This window comes from Fukomys damarensis, unplaced genomic scaffold (assembly GCF_012274545.1).
Source record: "Fukomys damarensis isolate Sample0158 unplaced genomic scaffold, DMR_v1.0_HiC HiC_scaffold_23, whole genome shotgun sequence".
Lineage (NCBI taxonomy): Eukaryota > Metazoa > Chordata > Mammalia > Rodentia > Bathyergidae > Fukomys > Fukomys damarensis.
The window spans coordinates 12362948-12377010 of NW_022900935.1; the positions used below are offsets into that span (position 1 = coordinate 12362948).

The 14063-nt window shown below is 38.4% G+C and overlaps 1 protein-coding gene across 2 annotated transcripts in view; it reads left to right on the plus strand.

Annotated features, from left to right (window-relative positions):
* The window catches only part of Clspn (claspin), a 31013-nt gene that overhangs the window by 342 nt on the left and 16608 nt on the right, over window positions 1-14063 (plus strand). For both annotated transcript variants that reach the window (XM_010645250.1, XM_010645251.2), the window contains exons 2-8: window positions 3386-3491; window positions 4114-4559; window positions 6705-6866; window positions 8278-8355; window positions 8660-8732; window positions 9643-9751; window positions 9918-10498. In XM_010645250.1, coding sequence (XP_010643552.1) covers window positions 3386-3491; window positions 4114-4559; window positions 6705-6866; window positions 8278-8355; window positions 8660-8732; window positions 9643-9751; window positions 9918-10498 — 1555 coding nt within the window. The remainder of the gene's footprint in view (window positions 1-3385; window positions 3492-4113; window positions 4560-6704; window positions 6867-8277; window positions 8356-8659; window positions 8733-9642; window positions 9752-9917; window positions 10499-14063) is intronic.

Consider the following 14063-nt stretch of genomic DNA (forward strand, 5'->3'; position numbering starts at 1 on the left):
GTCCTGGCGTGGACTCCCTAGCCGGCTTCCCGCGCACTGTCCCGGCGGCAGCCCGCGGGGCTCCTACCTCTCTAGCGGGCAGCCTTTCCCTTTGGCGCGTTTCCTCATGCGGGAGCTCCTCCTCCTGCAGCGCCGCAGAGGAGGCCCTTCCGGCCACGGGGTTTCGGGGCTGGAGCTTTGTAGCTGCGGGGCGAGGGTGTTAGGAAGCTCCGAACTGGGCCTGGGCCTGGGAGGCACTTGGGGGTCGTCACGCACGAGTCCCCTGAATTTTCGGATAGGGTCGGGTCTGGTGGTTGACCGCCCGCTGGCGGGATTGGGCATAGAAAAACAAACATTTTCAGGCTCTCCCAGTAATCTAATTAGATTTTATTTTAATGTAATTTTAAAAAGTAAATTCAGCTCAGAGGCCCACACCTATAACCTCAACTACACAGGATGCTGATTGAGGCAGGAAGCTGTCAATTTCGAAGCCAGCCTAGGCAACTTAGCAAGACCCTGTCTCAAAAAGGGCGAATGGTAAGCTCAGTAGTAGAACACTTTAGGTTCAATCTCCAGTACTGAAAACAAAAATTAGTGCAAAAATTCACATGATTTGATATTGAACAAAATATCAATATCGGACTTTTTTTTTTTTTTTTTTTGGTACCGGAAATCAATCCCGGGTTCTTGGCGTTTTCAGGGGCAGGTGGCGACACCACTAGGCTAAATCCCTGGCCCTGGATTTTTTTTTTTTGAGACAGCAAGGTCCTGCTGTGTGCTTTAGGCTGGCCTTGAACTCGCAGCCATCCTCATGCCTCAGCCTCCTAAGCGCTGGAATTACAAGCGTGGCCACCACACCTGGCATACTTAAATAAAGACAGTATCTGACCGCAAGATCCTGGCTCACCTGATCCTAATCCAATAGTAGAAGCTCTGGTTCCAATAAAACTGTTTACAAAAGAAGGTGGATGACCTCATGAGCCAAGTTTGCCAGTTTGATTTTAAAAATCTATTGCATTAAGATTTATTTATCTTGATTAATACATTTTTTGAGACACCCCCCCCACCTCTCCCTTTCTGCCCCTGCACTTTGACATGGCTAATACTGCTGCAAATTGCCTAGACCAGGTTATTAAGGGCATCACCATGTACTGAGCTGTGGTTACCTCAGCTCAGTTTTCAAGACACACAAACAAAACAAATAGTTTCACTGCTTTGAGTGTTGGAATGTCATCAGCACATACCATACATGATAATCTTCAGTTATTCCTCAAACGTTGTCTTTAGTTTTTTGTGTTTTTTTTTTTTTTGTACCGGGGATTGAACTTGGGTCCTTCTGCTTGTGAAGCAAGCGGTGGAACCACTGAGTGCAATCCCCAGCCCCTATCTTTAGCTGTTTTAACAGTTGTGCCAGGTATCCAAATCAGCTTGCTTTTTGAGAAATCGTCAGATGAAGCTTGTGCCCTGTTATGTTACAGATACTAATATTTCCCCCCTTATTAATAGTAAGTTGACTCAAAGCCCCGAGAAACCGAGGAAGTAGGAGACCTGGCATGTAGGGTCCAGTTGGTTACTTATATACTGATCAAATCACCTAACTCTCCTTAGGTTTCTGTAACTTTTTAAACCATTTTCATTATAGATTTCCAAATGTGTATAAAAGTACAAAGCTTGGTATAACAAATCCATCACTTTGTCCATTATTAAATCATGGCCTGTCTTGGTTTGTTTCTTCCCTTATTCACTTAGTTTGTTTCTTTCCCTCTTCACTGGGTTATTTGCAAGAAAATCTCAGACATCATGCTATTTCATCCACAAATATTTCAATGTATTTCTAAAAGACGAAGGTAGCCTCCAAAATAACTGCAATATTATTGAATATTATTACCACGCCTAGAAAACATCTAATCAGTGTCCAGATTTTTTTGACTCACATATTTTTGTTTTTATTTGAATCAGGATTTAAAGTCCTAAATATATATGTGTATCTCCTATTTTATCTTATTTTTTGTGGAACTGAGGATTGAACCTAAGGAGCCCTTGAACTACATTCCCAGCCCTTTTTATTTAAGACAAATTGAAATCCTCTTGCCTCAGTCTCAAGAGTAACTGGGATTATAGATGTGTACCACCCTGCCTGGTTTAACTCTCTCTAGTCTATAGGTTTCTACTCCCTCTCTCTCTTTTTTTTTTTTTTTTTGACTTTGTAATTTTTAAAGACATCACCTATATTGTCTCTTTTTTTTTTTTTTTTTTTTTGACTTTGTAATTTTTAAAGACATCACCTATATTGTCCTGTAGAGTTTCCTGCATCTAGGTTGTATCTCTGTAGTGTTATCTAACGTGTTCCTTTGTTCCCTATATTTTGTACACTTGATCTTAGCCAAAAGGCCGAGAAGTGATGTTCCCTATATTTTGTAAAAATGGATTGTTAGGTCTAGAGGTTCAGATTTGCTTGTTCTGACGAGAATGTTTCGTAGGTGATGTTGGGTACTTCTATTAGGCTTTACTAGTGTCTGGTTGTTTCTCTTCTGGTAATGTCAGCAGCAATTAATGATTATTGCCTAGATCTGTTATTTTCAATGGTTGGTAAAACTGTGATGAGTCTAATTCTGTCATTTCTTTATTAAGTAGGGTATTTCCCTGAAGGAATGATTCCCTTCACCAATTATTTGGGCATAATAAGGAATAAGTCACACAGAAAAAGCATAGTAATGTTTAATTTTTATTTATTTACCATTACACATAGAGTTGGTTCTTGGACATGAAATCTGGATTAATTTCATTTTTCTCTTGATACATTAAATTAAGAGATACCTGTTACCTATTACAGCCAAAGTGAAGATAAGGAGTAAATCTAGGTTTCTGTCAAAATATGAATGGATAGAGAAACTAATGTGTGTATATACAATTGAGTACAATTCAGTCAAAGAAGAATGAAATCCTGTCACCTGCAAGAAAATGGGGTGGAAATAGAGGGAATCATGTTAAGCAAAATAAGCCAGAGGCAAAGAGGCGAGCAGTGCTTGTTCTCATATGTAAAAACTTAGGAAAAAAGGATGACTTAAAAGTAAAAAGATTACTACGTCCTAGAAATAAAGGGGCAAGAGTTGAAGGGTGGATGGATGTGATGTTATGTAGATGTTTGTGTATATGAAAATATGGTGAATCCGGTTAATTTGTGCAATTATAATTATTATAATTTAAAAGTTCATTCTATTAGCATCCTTCCAATATGTAGCAATTGCTTTTTGTTCAGTAACTGTAAATGTCTTCGCTTTGTGAAACCATTGTATTGATTATTTCAGCTTGATGATACTCCCCCCCCCCATGATTTGTGTATCAGTATGTACTTGGAACTTCCTTTCTTGTCCTGGTGAATACAAAGTTTATTCTTATTTTCTAGATTCACCTAGAAGTCAGCAACCTAAAACTCATTTCACAAGAAGCAGGCAGTCTTTCAGACAGTGGACAAGGCAGCTTTGAAACAATTGAGCCCTTGAGAGAAAGAGGTTTGTAATATTCAGGACTTTAATTTTAGGAATAGAATTTGGGAGCCTGGGTTGTAAATGGATTGGATTAATTTCTTTATTCTCTTGGTATATTAAATTGTTAATGCCCCAACCTTATTGTTTCTTTTGTTATGGAAGCAAAATAACAGTGTTTATACCTTTTTAAAAATATCTATTTCTGTTATATTCTTGAACACAAAATGTCTAATAGCTACTACATTGCCTTGCTAAATGCATTCAACCTATAATAAAAGGATTTTTTAACACCTGCCAGAAGGATTAGAATAACTTTACACATTATAAATATATATAATTACATTTCTCAACAAGAAACGTTTTTCCAAAGAAAATGTTTTTCATGATATATTTTTAGGTATACTTTGCTACATTCAGTTCTTCATGAAAGTTACATAATTTCACAAGGTGATATACTATTTGTATAATGGAGTATATTTTTGAGAAATAATGGGACTAGGAAAAAGGCTAAATTATTGTATACCTTTTTTATTTTCATTTGGTCCTGGGGATTGAACTCAGGACCTTGCACTTCCTAGGCAGTTGCTGTGCTGCTGAGGTAAATCCCTGGCCCTTGTATACCTTCTTAAAATACTGTTTTCTCCAGATTCAGATGAAGAGATATTCATGAATAAGAAGCTGAAGAGCAGGAAGGTGATACAAGACAGTGATTCTGAATCAGAGGATACGAATGCCTCTCCAGAGAAAACTACCTATGACAGTGCTGAGGAGGATAAAGAGAACTTACTTGCTGGAAGAAGTGGAAAAATCAAAAGGATTTACAAAACTCTGGCTGACAGTGATGAAAGTAACATGGAGGAGTCTTTGGGTCAGGAAAATTCTGAAACTCAAGTGACATCTCGCTTAGACCTGAGTCTCCAAACTGGGAACTCTGTGGACTTTACCCCTGACAGAAAGACTTCCAAAAAATCTGTGCATGATGAAGAAGGAATTGGAGGAAAAGCAAAAGTAAAATCAAAGAGAAGACTTGACAAAGAGGAGAGGAAGATGGAAAAAATTAGGCGGCTAAAAAAGAAGGAAACAAAAAATGAGGTGCATTATGTTTCTTAATTATGTAATGCAGTTTTTATCCATATTATATAAATATTGTGTGTGTGTGTGTGTGTGTGTGTGTGGTATGTGTGATCAGAGGTTGAACCCAGGAAGAACTGAGCTACATCCCTAGCCCTTTTTATTTTGAGACAAGATCTTGCTAAGTTGTACAGGCTGGCCTTGAGCTTGATGATTCTCCTGCCTCAACCTTTATAGTAGCTGGCATTGTAGCTATGCACTGCTATGCCTGGTTTATATTTCTATTTTTAATCGATGCATAGTAATTAATGGGTATAGTATATTTCAATCATGTGTATAGCGTATAATGATCAAATCAGGGCAGTTGGCAAATTTATCCTCTCTGACTTTTCTTTTCTCCTGGTACAGTATTTGAGATTAACCCTGAGCTATATTCTCGGCCAGTTGGGGGTGGGGGAGTCTCACTAAGTAAGTTGAGAAGGCTGACCTCAAACTTTTGATCTTCCTGACTAGTTATTTTGAAATATTCAATTAATTGTCAACTATAGTTATTCTACTGTGCTATAGAACGTAGGAGTTCTTTTTCCTGTCCAACCATACCCCACACTTATTAACTGTCATTTGTCTATCCTTCCTCACATCCTTCACGGGCTCTGGTAACCACTACTATTTTCTACTTCTGTGAGATTCACTTTGTTATTGTTGGTACCAGAGATCGAACTTGGGATCTTGCATTTGTAAGGCAGGCACTGGAACCACTGAGCTAAATCCCCGGCCTGAGATTAACTTTTTAACTTTCACATGTAAGTGTTTCTCTGAGCATACTTAATATGATGTCCTCCAATTCCATTCAAGTTACTGCAAATGACAGAATTTCATTATTTTTTATAGTTGAATAATATGCCTGTGTGTATGTATACCACATTTTCTTTATTTATTAAAGTACTTTTTTTTTGTGGTGTTGGGGATCCAACCCAGGGCCACCTCATGCATGCTAGGCAAATGCTCTGCAACTGAGCTATTCCCCCAGCATGAGGTATATTTAAAGAATAATTTGATTTTTCTTACGTAGATTAACCTTTTAGAAAAAGTGGCTCTTAGTTGTTGAGGTTGTTTCTGCACTTAGAATATAACAAGTAATAGGGAATGTGCTTTAAAACTTACTGGTCATAGCCGGGTGTGGTGGCGCACACCTGTAATCCCAGCACTCAGGAGGCTGAGGCAGCAGGATCACTGTGAGTTCAAGACCAGCCTGGACTACATAGTGAATTCCAGGTAAGTCTCAACTACAATGAGACCCTGTCTCAAACAAAACAAAACAACAAAAAAAAAACTTGTCATAGCCTGGTGTGGTGGCACACACCTATAATCCCAGCCCTGGGGAGGCTGAGGTAGGTGGATCATTACAAGTTCAAGGCCAGCCTGGATTCCATGGTGAATTCAAGACCACCCTGAACAATGTAGTAAGACCCTTCTCTAAAAAACTAAAACAAGGACTGGGGATTTAGCTCAGCGGCACTGTGCCTGCCTTGCAAGAGCAAGGTCCTGAGTTCAATCCCCAGTACCACACACGCACAAAAAAAAAAAACCTTACTGGTCCTGTTCACTGTTGTAGATAATCAGACGATGCTCCCAGATAAATGGGTTTCTGATTTTCTTTGTGAATATGTGGAATAATTCTCTGCTGCTTCTGATCTGATGAAAATTAACTCTGAAAGGACATTTTTTTTAATGCATCATTTGTTTGCTAACTAGAAACATCACCTTCAAGTATCATAAGCTCAGTAAGGTCTAAACAAGATGTCACTTGAGTTAAGTATTTAGTTGACTTTTCAAAAATCTTTACTGTTTACTAAGTTAATTTTTTTCTGTCTCTCTTTTGTCAGTACCAGGGATTGAACTCAGGACCTTGTACTTGTGAGGCAGGCGTGGTGCCACTAAACTAAATCCCTGGCTATACTAAGTTAATTTTGGATAGCTATAAAAATTGCAGATTGAATTTCAAATGATAATGGTGGATTAGGAACCAGTAAGAATGTCTAGATGCCATATTGTCTTTTGATGAAAGTTGGGGTTTTCTGGCTTGGTCCAAATTGCTATATAATATTGTGAGATGTTGAACTTCAGAATGATTAGGTTATATCTTTTTTTTAATGCATTGTCCAGGAAAATAATATGGAAAAGCCATTGAATGACAGTGGCTGTCTTCTTGTGGATAAAGACCTTTTTGAAACGGGTTTGGAGGAGGAAAATAATTCTGCATTGGAGGATGAAGAATCTTTAGAATCAATAAGGGCAGCTGTGAAGAACAAAGTAAAAAATTACAAGGTAAATGAAGCATGGTTATAAGTTGGCCAACTATTATGATATTTATTTTTTATTTCCTATTGCAACCTTTTTTTTTTCACTACTGGGGATTGAACTCAGGGCCCCATACATGCTAGCCAAGCCCTATACCACTGAGCTGTATCCCGGCCCTTTTTGTTTTTGACACTGGGTCTTCCTTAGTTGTCCAGGCTGGTTTCAAATTTGTAGTCTGCTTTTCTCAGCCTCCTGAGTAGCAGGGATCGAGCCACATTAATTTTTTTTAGTGAAGAAAAATGTGTTGATTGATTAAAGTTTTCACTTGTTAATTTTGGAAACTTTCAGTATAGGTGATAGACATGCAAATTTGCTTGGAAACTAGTAGGTACTTTGTGATAGCCTTTTTAGGAATGCTGGGGTATGTTATGGTAAGAAGCAAGTAAATAATGGAGCAGAGTTGTAAATTTATTTTTATTTTTATTTTTGGGGGTACCAGGGATCAAACTTGGGTCCTTGCACTTGCAAGACAGGCAGTGGAACCATTGAACTAAATCCCCAGCCTCAGAGCTGTAAATTTCATGGTTGGATGGCCTTTGAAACATCAACTCTATAGGATTTTGGGAAGGGTGTTAAAAAGAGGCAAGAGGGGCCAGGGATGTAGCTCAGTAGCACTGTGCCTGCCTGGCAAGCACAAGGTCCTGAGTTTGATTCCCAGTACCCCTCAGGCAAGAGCTGGAGGTGTACCTCAGTGATACAGAGGCGTGAGTCAAAACATTGTTGTCTTGATTGTTTGAAAGTATTAAGGTCTAGAGGTGTAGCTCAGTGTTGGAGTGCTTGGCTAGCATGTGTGAGGTCCCGTATTTGATTTACAGTATTACCCCGCCAACAACAACAAAAAAGAGAATAACTTTTTCTTAGTATTTTCTTTAGCTTCCTAGAAGTTATTATCCCTTTTTGGGAAAAAATGTGAACAGAGGTAAAAGAAACAAAGGTCCAAATTCCTTTTGAGATATCTTGTTTTTTCTTTCTTCCATTTTTTTCCGCCTTGCAGTAATGGGGATAGAAGTTAGGGCCTTACATATTAGGCAAGCACTCTCTCACTGAGCTATGTTGCATATTCTAAAGTTTTATTTTGAGACATAGTCTCATTAAGTTGCCTGGTTGGGCTTGAACTTTCAATCTTCCTTCCTCAGCTGGGTCCCCTGCTCCCAAAGCTAGTATCACAGATGTGAGCCACTATGTTCAGCTTAAAAATTTCTATTTGATATATTTTTTTTTTGGTACCGGGGATTGAACTCAGGTCCTTGCGCTTGCAAGGCAGGCCACTGAACCACTGAGCTAAAACCCCGGCCCCCTAATAATTACTGATTTATTAGTAATTTAGCATGATGTAGTAAAGTTTTTGTCTTCATAATCAACTTGCCATCTTTTTCAGAAAAAGGAATTATCTTTGGAAACTAGGGTCTTTTCATCTGGAGAAGAGAGTGAGTTATCAAAAGGACCTATGAAAAAGGTAAGAGCCATGAGTAGTGGGTACATTGATCTCTTTATGGGAGATCATGGGTTTCTCAGGGATAGGTGTTTTGTCTTTCCTGTCCTATTTTCCTCGTACCCAACATTTGCTTTATGCATAGTAGGAACATGAATATGGATTGACTTTTCTGAGACTTGCAAATAAATGAGCTCCTTGAATTTATACTGTATAGAAGTTTATTAGTGCTTGCAGTTCATTTTTGTCTTGAGAAGAACAAAGTTTTAAGAGATGAATATCCATCTTTCTGGATAATATCCCTAATGTCTCACATTTTATTTTTAAGGAAAGAAAGGCAGCCAAGTTAAGTAAAGAAGCATTAAAAAAACTGCATAGTGAGACTCAGCGCCTTATACGAGGTAATGCAAATAAATATGATAAACGGAGGAAAATCACAATATTTTCCTGTAAGCTCAACTTGGGTATTGGGGATTTTTTTTTAAACACTTTTAATTCTAATATTAACCTTACAGTTATCTTGGTGAGTGCCCACTGTTCCTCAGTACATTAGGAAAAGCTGAGAAAATTTCCAGAAGGAAACTTTTTAATGGTTGGCTGTGGACTGATTGCATTAAGACTCTTTTGGAGCCGGGCATGGTGGCTCATGCCTGTAATCCCAGCACTGGGAGGTTGAGGCAGGAGGATCGCTGTGAGTTCGAGACCAGCCTGGGCTACATAGTGAGTTCCAGGTCAGACTCAACTACATAGTGAGACCCTGTCTCAAAACAACAACAACAAAAACTTTTGGGAGGTTTGTTTTTGTTTAAACAGGGTCTCACTATGTTGTCTAGACTAGTCTCAAATTCCTGAGCTCAAGTGATCCCCCTGCCTTACTTTTTTTTTTGGTACCAGGGATTGAACTCGGGACCTTGTGCTTGCCAGGCAATCAGTGGAACCACTGAGCTAAATTCCCAGTCCTGCCTTAGCTTTTTAAGTAGCTGGAACTATAGGCATAATGCACCATACCCAGCTCAGGAGATTTTTTAAATACATAGAATTTTAGGTCCCATAAAGATTCTGATTCAATTAATTTGAAATGGAATCCAATAATCTATTTTTATTAAAACTTCCTGGATTATTTTGATTCCATAGTTAGGCCTTAAAGCTCTTGGTCTTCAGGGAACTCTTTCATACTTAGTGCCTGCTTTGTCAAAGGCAGAATTGTTTTCAGTTTCTGGTGGTAGCTTTGGTTATACTGTTCTGTTAATTGAATATGAAGTGATATTTCAGAATATATAGTTTATTTGCTCGTTTTGTTCCATTTTTCAGAGTCTGCACTTAATCTTCCATATCATATGCCTGAGAGTAAAACCATTCATGATTTCTTCAAATGTAAACCCCGGCCCACTTGCCAGGGAAATGCCATGGCACTTCTGAAGTAAGAACCTTTTTTCCTTGTCACTAATCTGTGTGAATATTCAGTTTGTAGCAAAATGGGGTACAAAAAGTCCAGATTCCTTATTCCCTTAGAACTGATTTTACTGATTCACTATGTGCTCACATTTAGGATAATTTTGAATTCTTGGTCATTTTTCTTTCTCTAGGTCATCTAAGTATAAATCAAGCCATCATAAAGAAATCATAGACACTACAAAGACAACTGCAATGAATGGTGACCACTGTAACAAAGGTTCTGAGCAGACAAACAGTACAGGATGTGAAATGGAAATTAATGAACTCCCAGTGGTCTCAAAGGAACCTCAGATCGCTACTGGATCAGATGAGACTTGCACTACAGATCTAGTGAGAAGTGAAGAGCTAGAAATTCAGGAAAAACAGAAACAGAATGATGCTAGACCTTCACCTGAGGACAGCTCAGTATTGCAACAAGAATCTAGCTTCCTCAGGAACATGGCCAGTAAGGAATATCAGATTGGAGGGCTTGTGGCATCTGAACCTCGTGCTCTGGAGGGAGAACAAAGCCTACGAAAAACAGAAGAAACAGAGAAAAAATTGGAAGAACCCGTGCAGCAAACTAAACCATCAGCAGTTGTAGTACCTGAAAAAGTGAGAAGGTTCACTGTGGATAGACTGAAACAACTGGGAGTCGATGTTTCCATTAAACCCCGGCTCGGTGCTGATAAAGATTCCTTTGTGATACTTGATGAACCTGAAACCAACAGAGGTAGTCCTTTAAATTGTGGTCAGTAATTTATCTGGGGTGATTTATCCTGGCACCTTTAATTATTTTGTACCTGTGGAGGACCAGGAACATAGGAGAAACCAATTCCTACACATAATCTTGTTCTAGAACTGTACTGGATATGGGCAAAATTCCATTTAGATCAATTTGGCAGGATATCAGAATGATCTAACTTTATGGAAGCTAATTGATAATGTGCAAAGAAAGATACATTGCTGTTGTGTTATGGTATTTAGGAGATTATTTCTTCCTTTGCAAACTGAAAGCCCAATTTTTTCTATGATTCTGTGTCAAATCTTGTCATTCATAAAAACATTGTTTTTCACAGCTAAACAAAAACATTTTGGTTACTTAAATTGCAAAACAGAAATTTCTTCTTAAATTATCTACCACATGCAGGATAGTGTAGGGCCTACCAAGATAAGTTAAACATTTATCCTACATTTAAGGTGCTTACACTCTGGGCTCTGGGCTGGGGATTTAGCCACCTGCCTTGCAAGCACAAGGACCTAAGTTCGATCCCCAGTACCTCCCCCCTAAAAAAAGATGCTGAAGATGCTTACGGTCTAGTATTTGATAAAGGAATTCTGCACATAACTGTAATGTAGGGGAGGAAGTGGTGACGTCTTTGTTAATAAACCCATGAGTTGTCCCTCAAAACCTGTAATGGGGGGCTGGGGGAATTTGGCTTAATGATGCCACGCCTGCCTGGCAAGTGCAAGGTCCTGAGTTTGATTTCCAGCACCAGAAAAATAAACCTTTAAGGGAATAATTGGTTTCAGGACTCCCTACCCCCTCCAGGCTACTAGAAATTCACAGATGCTCAAGTGCCTTATATAAAATGACGTAGGACTTGCATAAAATCTGTAACCTATGACAGCATCCCCTATACTTGAAATCTCTAAATTACTTATAATACTATATAAATAATACATAAATATTTTTTTATATTATTTAGGGAATAAGGACAAGAAAAAGTTTTACCTGTTCAGTACAGATGGAATTTTTTTTCTAAGCATTTTCCATCTGAGGTCAGTTGAATCCACAGATGCAGAACCCAGGGGTATGGAGGGGTATCATTGATAATTGGAAAAAAGTTAAATAACATAAAGGGAAAAGTATTCTTCTTTGAAAGGAACATTTAGAATAAAGTGCTAAGTTAGGAAAGGGATGTAAAAAGAATTAAGATATGTACATGTACCAGCCTCCCACAATGAATGTAATCGTGTACTACAAACATGTCCTAATAAAAAAAAAATGCTTTGGTAGTTCAGAGTAAGGATAAGTTCCTCAGTGGTGGTTAAAGGCAGGCTTGAAGAAGAGCAAATATAATTACTTGTTTCCTGACTTTCCTTTACACTATGAGTTGGTGTTTCCTGTCTTACACCTTACTGTATCCCTAGTGCTTCCTCGGTGTATGACACATTGTAGGCATTTATATTTGTAGAATGGATGAATGATTCTTCATTCAACTCAAGTATTACCACACGGAGTGAACTTCCTGACTCGGATAGAATGAGGTATTCCCTCCTCAGTGTTGAGACAGTGCAGCATGGTTAGGAGTTCAGAACTTAGCAGGAACAGGATTTGATTCTGGACTATACTATAAATTGTTTAACCTGGGGTATACTACTTGACCTTTCCAACTCCTCTTTTTTAAAAAAAGCATTATAAAACTCATGCACTATAATGAAGGTTTATAGAATTAAATGGATGGCATAAAGAATTACTCCAAAAATGTTTACATCAGGACACTTCATTAACTAGCATATTGTTGGCAGGTGCTGTGTAAGCCATCGTGTCTGGTGTGTAAAATATGCTCAGTGAGACTGTTGATTGGATGGATTTGTGGAGGTAGAGAAAGGGACATTCTTGGAAAAGGCAGAAAGAGCTCTGTATGGTGCGTATTTGGAGGAGCTGAAAGTCAGTTTGATTGGAATAGAGGTGTGGTGGAAAGGTTGGGTAATGAAATTAGCATAGCTCCTTAGAAAAAAAGCATGAGTTGTTGCCTAGGATGTTAAGGGAAACTTTTGTTACATGGGACTAAAAGTTGTCTTAACAGTCCCAAACCAAGAAGTGAAGAAGAAATATTTTTGAGCACATACTGTAACAGACTCTGATAATGTCTTTATTAGTTATATTTCTTAATTCTCATAGCCCTTGATATTATTTTACAAAATGAAGAAACTGAGGTGAAGATAGGTTGGGTAATCTTTTTATACTTAGTTAGTTTGTTTGTTTATTTATTTATTTGGTACCAGGGATTGAACTTGGGTCCTTGCGCTTGCAAGGCAGTCCACAAAACCGCTGAGCTAAATCTCCGGCCCCTATGCTTAGTTTATATAAGAACCTACCACAAGTAGCTTGATGTGGGCTGGGGATGTAGCTCAGTGGTGCTGTGCCTCCCTGGCAGATGTGAGGTCCTGAGTTCAATCTCTGGCACAGGGGGAAAGAAATCACCTACCTATTTTTGTCCCTTGCCACTTTTACCACCTGTTTCTTCCAACTTTAAGGAACCACTACAAAACAGAAGGCAAACTTAACCATCTCTCCTTATTTTTTTTTTAATTTTAATTTTTTAATGTAAATGTATCATCCTTTGGAATTGGGTTTTTGCTCCTAATGTTAGGAACTCAGGATAAAAAGATTCCCTTTCAGTTCTTCTCTTTTTCTACTGAGATCTTCCTAGGAAAGAAAAAAACACTTCTAGGTGATAATTGCAAAGCTACTGATGTGTGGTTTGAGTACATTTTAAAAATAACAAAACTTGGAAACTTTAGGCATTTTTGTCATGGAAGAGATGGTCACATGAAATCTCTCCCTTAACTGCCAACTTTCTTGTCAGCCTGATGTCTCACCAAAGATACCACAATGGTATGAGTTCTCCAACAGGGTTGGTGGGGTGGTGCCAGGCAGCAGCTGGCTGAGGGAGAAAGGAGAGGGAAATTCTAAGCTACAGCATTGCGGAAGAAGGAAGGGGCCCTGGAGCACTGGGTTTACTGTACTCACTTTTATTCAAGTTATGGGCGTGGAACAGGGGCTGACACAAGTGGGATTTCTTTTTCAGTTGTGACAACTGTGGTAGTAGTAGTTTAGCTTCACTAGAAAAAAGTTTTCCAAGCCTGATGCTGAGTTACATCATTGACTGGATTGTCATTTTCTTCTTTTTAAATTGAATTTGCCTACATCTAGTAAAATTGCCAATAGTGAACTATTCCTAATAGAGAATTGAAAAGACTGAAGATGGATACCTATGAAAAATTAAGCTTTTGAGTAGTTGAAAATTCAGATTTTTTCCTACCAGTATAATACTTGGGGGGAAGAATAATTATATGTGCTTAGAAACTTGTAAACAGTTGTGAATTTCTATCTTAAGTCTGAGTTTTGAAACATATTGTAGAAGAACAGTTATAACATTCTGTTAGATTGGATTAAGTTGTATGAATTTGATGCAGGAGCAAAGGAGTTTTGGTTTCTCTTTGTAAATAAGTACGTGTGTGTGTGTGTGTGTGTGTGTGTGTGTGTGTGTGTGTGTGTGTGTGTGTGT